General features: G+C 41.6%; 1 protein-coding gene across 1 annotated transcript; it reads right to left on the bottom strand.

Annotated features, from left to right (window-relative positions):
- Positions 1-505: 505 nt before the first annotated feature.
- LOC137262159 (lengsin-like) lies at positions 506-6,121 on the bottom strand. The gene is made up of 2 exons (XM_067799939.1): positions 5,971-6,121; positions 506-1,668 (listed from the first exon to the last, which is right to left on the bottom strand). Exons 1-2 carry the CDS (start codon positions 6,119-6,121, stop codon positions 506-508), a joined length of 1,314 nt encoding a protein of 437 aa, XP_067656040.1.
- Between the last annotated feature and the right edge of the window lie 5,222 nt (positions 6,122-11,343).

Here is an 11,343-nt window from a genome sequence, read left to right on the forward strand (position 1 = left end):
TTCCACGTGGAAAGTGAAAAGGAATGTCAGGCATATGTCAGAGAGACATAATACAAACGGCATATACGTTTTATTTCATTGTTCAAGGACAAGAATCAGCGAGACAGGACCTTTATTGTTAATTTACTCACTTTCCAGTTAAAGGACAAAGTTGTCTTATTCTCATTGTATCTCGAACCCGTGAAGGTCCAGACTAGAACTGGTAATCAGCAACCCACGATTGTCTTAAGATTCATGGCGAATCACTGGATAGTCTGTTCCAAAACCGATTATTCCAGAGGCTGGAATATTGCTCTGCGCTGTTGTTAGACAAAATAAACATATATTATATTTCAACCTACCACATTATCCATACACTGTATATGTAGTGGGGCAATAACATGTATCTTTCATTACGAAATACATTACACATTTCTCTATCAAAGCATAAACGTTTAAATTCATAAAGGTAACATACACAAAGGGTTATAACCTATGCATTGTTACATTGCAAAATTAATTCATTTTACAGGTAATCTTTTTTCTCAATAGCAAATCGCTCCTCGTCAGTCTCAACGCCCTCATACTTGACAAGTTCCGCATCTCTCTTGCTCTGGACAAACCATGCCACCAGATCCTTCCCTAAAGCGTCACACAATTCCTCATCTTTTTCCAGTTCAACCAGAGCTTCACTCAGGGAACTAGGAAGTAATTCCTCGTTTTCTGCTTCCCCTGGGGGTGGGCACTCCATCGTCTTGATGACTCCATCCAGTCCAGCAGCAATTGTAGACGCAGCAATAAGATATACGTTGCTCATTGGACTTGGAAGTCTGTTTTCAATATATGTTCTCGAAGGACCATTGTTCTTTGCGCGGATACATGCCGTTCGATCTTCGAGTCCCCAGGTGATTGCAGAAGGAAAAAGAAACATGCCAAGGTTCCTATAACAATTGACAGTAGGGTTTGCGAATGCACAAAGAGCTTTGCTATGTTTCAGGATGCCATCAATGAACTGTTTGGCAACAACAGACAATTTGTCTGCAGCATCAGCATCGTAGAACGCGTTTTCTCCAGATTTAGTCCAGAGAGAAAGATTGAAATGCTTGGATCCCCCTGTGGTACTGTCTGGAAGACGGGACATAAAGGTGACTGTAAAACCGCCCAGATCCGCCATTTCAAGAAGGCCTTCCTGAAGATTGAAGGCCATATCGAGACTCTCGATTCCATACTTTGGTTTTGTTACAGCTTCAAACATCCCACTGGCACATTCAGTATGGTATCTTTCAAAATCAATCTTGGAATCGTGAAAGTTCTTATCCATGTGAAAAATGATTTTGTTGTGTTTGTTCATTAACCTATGACTGTATGCCTCAGCACCATCAAACACTGGCTTCATGGTTTCATCAAAGATTATAAATTCAATTTCATACCCAGAATATACATCATACCCAAAATCTTCTAACCTTTGAAGTTGTTTTCTTGCAACATATCGAGGACAAGCCATTTGTGGGGTATTGTCTTTCATCCACCTAGATTCGCATAGCATTTCAACAACCTTCACGCCTTCTGGTGCCCAAGGAATTGCCCTGAGTGTGTTGAGATCAGGAACGATGTTCATGTTGCCATGGCAGTAGTTATTCTCGTGGTTTATAATCACTTGATCTCCTCTTGGGCCACGTGTCAAAGTACCTGGAATGAAACAAAAGTATACTCTTCAAGAATAGTGATGATAAAAAACTTACTGAGTGCAGAAATCTGATGGAAACATGACACCATACCCCATACAGTAAAATCATCACTTTACAAATTTTCCAAACATGAGTACCCTGAAAGTGTTTGGTAAAACCACACAGGGTTATAAAAGTGAGTAAGTGAGTTTAGGTTTACGTCGCACTCAGCAATATTCCAGCTATATGGTGACGGCCTGTAATAATCGAGTCGGGACCAGACAATCCAGTGACCAACAACATAAGCATCGATCTGCACAATTGGGAACCGATGACACGTGTCAGTCGAGTCAGCGAACCTGACCACCCGATCCCGTCAGCCGCCTCTTACGACAAGCATAGTCGCCTTTTATGGCAAGCATGGGTTGCTGAAGGTCTGTTCTACCCCAGGACCTTCACGGCGTTATCAAAGCCACTCGGTCAGAGTAGAATGTCAGTATCTGGTGTCACCACCATGAGTATCGACAACAGCCTAGCGGCGGTGACCAACAGAGGTAGGAGATGCCGAATGCTCTCTTGAGGAATGTTTCGCCTCTTGCTGAAATGCTGCGTGCAGTTCTTGTGGTGTTTGAGGTAGCGGTATGCGTTATCATGCGTCGAGCATTATCATGCTCCAAAGATCAACCGTTGACGTTGATGAAGGGAACGACGTGAAAAGTCCCACAGCCATTTGTGCACTGTTTGGTCAGATATTCGGTGCTGTCCAGGGATTAGGGTTGGTGTGGATGATGTAACCTTGGTGTTTGAACGTACATGTCTCAACCGGAAGTAGCAATTCTGGGCAGGGTAGTTAACGCTAGGTCGACCTGACCTGGATCTGTCATTAACACTAGAAGTATTGTTGTATCGGTTCCACAGGTTGAGATAGGTCTGTACATGCTGAAGTACCTTACCACTTGATGCTGCGGCGACCATCCTTTAAAACAGCCGATGGCGTTGTACCGTTGAGCTTCAGTCTTTTCTCTCTCTTGTTGTAAATAGGGGCTTAAAGCAATGCATGTCGAGTACCAATGATGTGACTTTTTAAAGCCTCCAACCACAGACTTCAGCTCAGGGTGATATAAACTTTCATTATACGCAAGTGAATCTTTGGTCAGTAATTACCATCTTGTAATAGAGCAAGTGCAAACTGCATATTTTAAACTGCATCTATGAAGGTTATACTTGGTGAGACTGGTAGATATGATATGCTTATACTACCTCAAGTACGAAATGGATGTAAATCGGTATCCGTATAAGTGTTATGCACTACTTATATATTTAGATGAAAATGGAAAATGTAATTGTGTGTCCAACGATAGAACTATACTGTTTAGAACAGGTTTTCCATTTGTGTGGATAACACAAACTGTTGGTGGTGCAGATACTTTTATACGAAAGTTTAGAGAAAGATTTATTGACATGTATAAACAAACTTTCATGACTGTATTTGTAACACTCATTAATTAACGCACTGCTGTAAGCTGAAACCAGTTTGGAGCCTGAATGTTATATTTTGCAGCTGAATGATAAGTTTCTTCTTAGAATAGTTTGTAAATTTAAAAATCTCTACATAATTTTAAGCTTGTTTCGTTAATTTTAAAATTGTTCTAGTTGTATCTATGTATAAATTATAATTTTGGAGCGATTGAAGATGAATGCCATTTTCGTATGCATTTGTATGCAATGTACAAAAAATAATGAAATTCGCCAGATGTACTTGCCGCAGCTGAATGCCATGCCTCAGTGTGAACAGAGATCAGCATATTATTAAATCAGTTGCTCTGTTTTTGAAACACCTGTTTAAGCATTATACTTGAAACTAACACGTGGCATTGCAAACTGTTGTACCTGTCAGTTGTATTATAGGCCGCTAGGCTAACGTTACTGAATAAATATGTCTGTCAGACTGTCTATAATGGCTTAGAGCAATGCATGCGGAGTACCACTGATGTGTACCAATGACTTTTTAAAGCCTACAGTCATAGGCTTCAGCCCAGGGTGATACACAATGTTATGATGCAAGTACATTTCATGTAGGGTGCCTTTTAGCAATTCACGTAACCTCTTTGCTCAACATTTCTTTTTTCAAACGTTTTTTTTTTTCGTCGGCAACAATTCCCCAACATTCAGCATGGATTGGTTGTGTCAAATATTTTCCTAAAGTTCAAACTGTTCCTATCTCAGGTTTCTCTTTTTTAAGAGTATATATTCAGTATAGTGTACCATACATTTTGACCATGTGTTTTCTTCACGTTTGTATCCTTACATGTAGATTGCTAAAAAGTGCACAGCATTTAATGATTTACTTAACAAGTTTGGACAGCGAACACCAACAGAAGCTTCATATTACCTACCCGCAGTGCATTTAAAAGGGACAGTTTCTTTGAAAACATGTAAAATACATTTCCTATATTATCCTCGACATATCATCGGAGGGAGCACATTCAGCCGTTTTTTTGGTGTATCTCAATCTCAGATAGCTGACCATCAGTGTTAATGAATACGGCACGTTTGTTTATGGATAAGAACATCTTTTAATGTTTATACAATGTTTCAGAGCTAATTGTTGCTCCTTGATCAGGTGAAGCCGCCGTGATGTTGTTAGCTGCGGCGTAAAACTATACTCACTCATCAGGTGATTTTATTCCCTATTCACACGAGCGATATTACTGAGATAAAACATGTTTACAAAGCAGGACACCAGGCCAGCAGACACTTCATCAGAACAGACAAAACAAACACTAAAACACATGTTAGATATCCTTGGAAAAGGTCCCACTGAACCTGAATAAAACCCTAGAGGGATGCGTACGAAACGGCATGCAAGTGTGGAGACATTGGAGAGCCGCCGTGCCTTATAGACACCAGGAGAAAAGAACACAAGACTTTTGAACAAAAATCTTATATGAAATCTGCCCTTTCAGAATGCCTCATCAAAAATCCCGACCACCATATTTCCCCACATTGTTATGTTTGTCCATTAATCCTATGAAAGAAACGCCAACCTACCAAATCTTTTGCCAGATATGTTTCATCTTATTTTTTTATGTTTCAGCAGGACCTGGTTCGTAGCAAGTGTTGAAGAAAATTTGATTCTGTATTTGATGCAAAGAACATGTCGTCAAATTTCTGTTACTAAAGTAAAGACTGGACAAGGTTTTCGCGCGTATTTCATGAAAATGGTAATGCACGTGTATCGCGAGGTGTCAACCCACAAAGAAGAACCACCGAACATGAACCGAATCATTCACTGTTCGACAGTGGTGGCATGCCATGATTATCACGGGAACAGAGGGACCAAGCTTTAGGAAGTTTGAATGCTGGCAAGACTGCAATGAATGTTGCAAATCATTTTTTCTGTTCATGTTCGAACAATACCGCTTGCAGAAACGAGTCCAAGCATAATGCTGGGGGTTGCTATTGCTCTTAGTCACAAACTAAGCCCTATGGTGTTCCGGAATATTGGTTCTGGTGTAATGGTGTAACGTGTGCACGCTACATTGATCAAGCGCTGAAACCCTTCGTCGTGCCACGTTTTGGTCGCCATGGAAACCTCGTCTTCCAGCGCTCCCATACTGTCAGAACACCTAGAGACTTTCTCCGCCAACGCAGTATAAAAACTCTTCAATGGAATGTCCTCAGTCCACACTTAAACCCGATAGAACACTCGTGGGGCGAGATTCAGAGGAGGCTCAATGATGTGCGACCAAGGCCTACAACTGCAGCTGAACACTCTCAGGCGTATCACCGAGTCTGGGCGCAAGATCCTATGTTCTTCATCAACTGTCTCATCACCCGTACAGATGATGCAACGCTGTTGTCAATGCTCAAGAAAGCCGCATGCATTGTTAACTTTCAGATCGTACTGGCGTGCCACCTGTCGTCAATTTCACTTGTAATTGTCTGAAATTCGTCTTTCAATATCTTACCGACAATTATTGTGTAATTTGTTATTTACATATATTTGAGTTAAACTGATTACCAATGTGTATTCGTTTTCGTCCAATTTCTACATGCCTTTCGAGAACTTATTCAGAGATAACATTTGTCAGCAAACAATATCAACCTCAACTTCATATTACGTCCTTTGTACAAAGCCAGTGCGTTTAAATGCTTGTAACCCCTGTATTTTGAAAACACGTAAAATGTATCTCATATATTTTCGTCGACGTATGATCCAGGGTACGACATCCAACCGTTTTCTTGGTATACGTCAATCCCCGAAACAAACAGCTGACAATCAAAGATAATGACGCATCGGCGTCAGATTCATATCACTTACCCTCAGACAAGGTCAGCCCCTCTTCGAGATAATTTGCAGCTTGACAGCCTCTGACGACTTGACCACAGCTCATGCCATTCAAATCGCAAAGAGCAAATCGGACATAGTCGTATTTCACCAGCTCCTTCTTGACTATTTCCATCTTCGACATTGTCACTACACTTGACCTCTGATGGCATGATGTTCGCCGCAAAGGTATTTATGATGGTCAAGGAATTCTATTTCCCACTTCATGGGAATCCAAATTGATCATCAAAATCATGGATGTGGAAAAGTAATGTAATGAACGTGTTTCGTGTTTCAGTGCTTTCACATAATTACTGCAATACATTTATAATTGTCAAGAAATTCTGTTTCCCACCTCATGGACATCTAATTTGAATACCAAAATAATATGTGTGGAAAGGTTATATAGGAGGACTAGAAAACGATTCATACTGAACGTGTGTTTCATTTTCATTCAATCAAGTCATTTACGTCTCAGTGTTTTCACATAATTACTGCATGCGTTAATTTAAAGGAGTCGTTGCGATAGCCTTGTGGTGAATGTGTTCGCTCTTCACGATACGACCAAGGTTCGATTCCCCACATGGGTACAGCGTGTGAAACCTATTTCGGGCGTTCCCCGCCGTCATAATGCTGGAATTTTGCTGAAATGTTGCTGAAAGCGGCGTAAAACTAAAGTCACTTAAATAAGAACTAGAAATATGGAGATTGTAACCCATGTTTGTCGCATGCGACAACTATGGTTGTCCTTGGATGCAAATAATGGTATCAGACCATTAGGTTTACCATTCTATACCCGTGAAGGTCCCGGGGTAGAATAGGCCTTCAGCAACCCATGCTTGCCATAAAAGGTGACTATGCTTGTCGTAAGAGGCGACTAACGGGATCGGGTGGTCAGACTAGCTGACTTGGTTGACACATGTCATCGGTTCCCAATTGCGCAGATCGATGCTCATGTTGTTGATCACTGGATTGTCTGGTCCAGACTCGATTATTTACAGACCGTCGCCATATAGCTGGAATATTGCTAAGTGCGACGTAAAACTAAACTCACTCACTCACTACCATTCTATATTACTTAAACAAAGCAAATCCGACGACCCAGTTCTATGGAGCATGATGGCCTGACAGAGACTTATGTCATTTAAGTCAGACTTCGTCCTCACCTCTTTCCTGACTTTTGTCCACACAGTGATCGATACTATGAACACATTACGACAAACACAGATATAAATATAAATCTGAAGAATAAACCGTATATCACTTATCAAACATTGCTTATGTAGTAAATAACAACCTCTCCTGACGTTGCTATTTGCCTTACACGTAGCGGAAAAGGGGGATTATTTTGTTAAAATACACGCAGGTAAAATGGAGGATTATGTTAAGTTACCTAAATGAATCTAAAATTATGTAAACAAATACAATATTGTTTCGGAAAAAAACTGTAAGGTCTCACTTACTCTCAAAATCTCGCAAACACCCCTCCAAATAAAGTAAGATCGTCCCACGGGAAAGTGCATGTGCACAGATCAGAACGCAGGACCCGGGGTGCGTTCGGTTGCTGATACCTCGCCGCGGGTATCCTTTGTAAACATGGGATGTTTGCGAACGCTCATGAACAAACTGGGAGTTTTCGATTGAAAGAACGCAGAACTGTAGTGTTCGGACGCTGCATGAGCATGTTCTATGTTCCAGAGTCGGACGAAGTCAGGAAATAGAGGCCCTCACTGCTGTCCTTGGGCCTGAGACGGTACACTCTGATTTCCCTCATTATTCTGATATCAGCGATGACGATGAAGGTAATTCTGCAAACAGGGGCGTGGGCGACATTCTCAACTCTCCAAAATTCGAGGAATTCAGGCAAGTGTATGATGGTGAACGTATGAGAATTAGAAAAAGAAGAAACAAACCGAGCCTATTAGGGACGATGAAGAGCACCAATTGTGGAAACTAAAACATCTTGGAGGTCACAAAGCCAGAGTTCTTGTAAATGCTATGGTGTGTCCAAATGGTAAACATTTCTCCATGAGAAGTGGATCCGAACACGGAAGCCTTCGTTACAAGCCATCTCAGATTACCTTGTGTGAACCTACCGGAAAGCAAGCATATCTTAAGTACAAAGACCTGTCAAGGTGGACTTGAGCATCGCAAGATAACTCCTAAAGAGTAGACACACCATGTAGTAAATGTAAAGAACGCTGTCACGTAATGCTATACAAGAAGAACATGAGCCTGTGTCCCACAGATGGAAGGGATGAGATGTTCTACCTGACGTCACCACAACACCCTACAGATACATGCTGGTACAGTCGTCAACCCATTGGCCACAACACATTACAGAAAGTGGTTCCTGAAGTTTGTCGTAAAGCAGGTATAAGCGTACATATGACAAACCACTCACTAATGGTCACTACAGCAACGAAGCTGTAAGAGAAAGGAATACATGATCTGATTATGGAGCGAACGGGACACCGCAGTGTTGAGAGTGAGTCTAACTTCTAACGTTAAACCAGAAATCTGAAAATAAGATATGAAGGCGGTTATATTCACTAGTGAATGACGTCTTTAGTAGGTCCAAACGTTTTCTCTCGGCGTTGGTTCTACAAGTCGATTTGTTTTCCATTTTACGTCATCGTAAACAGAAGTAACGTTTCTAGGGACCGTTCATAATTTATGACTGGGGTGAAGGGGACGATTTTAATGGAGTTGCATGTACAATGTGAATGACGCCCCTCAATTAATGTTTAAAGTGACCACGGTTCACTAGTTCCTGGCGATGCTCGCAGGTTTCACCCCCTCACAAACCACATTGGTGGTCCAGCTTTTCTTCCTCCAGCAATAACTGGCGCGATATGACTGAAACACTCGTGAAGGCGGTAAAGTTCAACTCACTCCTTCACTGTTGTGAACACAATGCAATTTTTGCACGTCATAAATATACACAATGTTTACAAATCAAACATTCCGTTTTCAGGTGTGAGGACCTATAAACGAACCTCGGAGGAGCAAAAGGAAACCATCAGCTCCATATTAAATAGAACAGAAGATCCGACTGAGGATGCGTCAGACGTTTGCAACAGAACTGCACAGGAGTTCTGGCGCAACTATCGCTACGAACTGATTCATTCATGTTGTGGTGAAAAAGTAATAAAAGTTCACTTGCTAATTTTGTCATTTTAACAGAGGTAATTCCTGATGGCGTTTTTTTTTCACGAGGGAGAATACGGTTAATCTAGGCATGCCCGAGGTTGTCCATATTCGCCCGAGTAAACCTTGGTATTGTAAGCCCCTTGGAGGACAAGATAATGCCCAAGGGGGATATCTGGAGACAACCTCTAATGACGTCATAAGAGGTTGATATGAGGATGAGCCAATACAACGTGAATGGGAACATATCGCACAGAGGTGTTAATAGATAGGTAGATATAGAGGTGTGTGATATAACCGAATACCAACATGTCTACCAACACACTGGATATGTAGACGTTGGCGTGGAGGTAATTGTAGTTAGCTTCTGACTTTTTTGGGACATACGTCAACCATTTTTGATGGCACGTTTTGATGAACTAATTTCCCACAACGAACAGCACACAATTTTTAACCCCCTGGATGCCGAGTTTTGGTCTGAGATTATAGTGGATGGTATCAAGAAACGGAACTTTCCGCAGAGTTCACAACTCTGTGTGTGTGTGTGTGTGTGTGTGTGTGTGTGTGTGTGTGTGTGTGTGTGTGTGTGTGTGTGTGTGTGTGTGTGTGTGTGTGTGTGTGTGTGTGTGTGTGTGTGTGTGTGTGTGTGTGTGTGTGTGTGTGTGTGTGTGTGTGTGTGCGCGCGCGTGATTTTATTGGACTTCAAAGTGATGGGTGAAGAGGAAGGACATATGTCCCTGTGGCATCCAGGGGGATAAATGCTACACTACCCAACATAAGTTTCATTGGTAAAGTTTCGTTAGAATACATTATAAATGCCTAAATGCCGCTTTTTCCAGAGCGAGAGCGATGAATACACATATTTAGAGACACGAGTGTCGTAAACATAGTACGATATGGACACGAATATGATATTCTGTTTATTACCGAAGTCGTCAATTTGTGGAAAATAAACCCAAATCTACTTTCAATCATAGGTTGACTACCCGCCGTCGTCTCATATAGAACACATAGTCACGGAACATAGCATTGTCCATGACGTGACGTCACCACGACAAAGTGATATTTTGAGCCAGGGCATCGTATGAAAAATATTTTCACCCTACCAGTTCGAATTCACAACAGCTGAGAGGACCCCCCAGCTGTGAAAATGCTAGTTGGCGTTGATTACTTCAATACTTCAAAGGACACCAGTAAGTCAGCTTTGCGCAGCTCACTGCATGTCTATTTGGCTCAAATGTCGGCTTGGCGGTACGCCCCCATATCTATGTATATAAGAGCATGGAAGCCATGGTTGATATTAATGAAGAACATCCGGTTCTGCTGGTACATCGGCGCAGACATGTTGGTATTCGGTTATATCACACACCTCTATATCTATTAACCAACGTCGTGAAGGTCCGGGATAGAATAGTCCTTCAGCAACCCATGCTTACCATAAAAGGCGACCGTGCTTGCCGTAAGAAGCGACTAACGGCATCGGGTGGTCAGGCTCGCTGACCTGTTTCACACATGTCATAGTTTCCCAATTGCGCAGATCGATGCTCATGTTTTTGATCATTGGATTGTCTGCTCCAGACTCGATTATTTACAGACCGCCGCCATATAGCTGGAATATTGCTGCGTGCAGCGTAAAACTAAACTCACTCACTATCCAGTGTGCTGCCAATCGTGGCCATGCGAAGTACTGACTTTGACGCAATCTGGTGTATCAAGTAAACGGAAACAAGAACAAAAGCTGTTGCTGTGTTGGCGGGTTCGAGGAACTCATCTATTTTCACCATTGAAATAACATGAAATAATTGCTCCTACAGAAACGCAATAAATTCTTGTGGCTTATGAGTTTCGTTTTATTGAAGGGTGTATTGCAATAGATACGATATTTTGCAACAGATATCTGACTCCTAACATATCGCTTGTGGTGGTAATAATTATTCATTATTTTTTTGGTAATAATATATTACTCCATGGTGCATTGAATTAACCATTTGGAGCATGACAACCCTGGTGATATTAGAATAGGTATGGTGTCGGTCAATAATCATAGAACATTATATATGTATTTTTTTCCGAACTTGATTAAATGCTGAATTGACTCTTTAGGTTATTGTTATTTGCTGTTGTGCATGCATATACTGTTCAACACACAATCAGTGTGTGATACCCTTGGTGCACCGAGTGCAAGCAGAATCGCAAGCCTGACTCTGAGAAGTCTGA

Source organism: Haliotis asinina, chromosome 14 (assembly GCF_037392515.1).
Source record: "Haliotis asinina isolate JCU_RB_2024 chromosome 14, JCU_Hal_asi_v2, whole genome shotgun sequence".
Lineage (NCBI taxonomy): Eukaryota > Metazoa > Mollusca > Gastropoda > Lepetellida > Haliotidae > Haliotis > Haliotis asinina.

What these genes read in the sequence shown, in the direction of transcription:
- LOC137262159 (XM_067799939.1), bottom strand. Translation starts at nt 6,121, where the DNA reads ATGTCGAAGATGGAAATAGTCAAGAAGGAGCTGGTGAAATACGACTAT. An exon ending in GGGGCTGACCTTGTCTGAGG is followed by an intron (nt 1,669 to 5,970) that starts GTAAGTGATATG and finishes GTTTCATTCCAG; the next exon opens with GTACTTTGACACGTGGCCCA.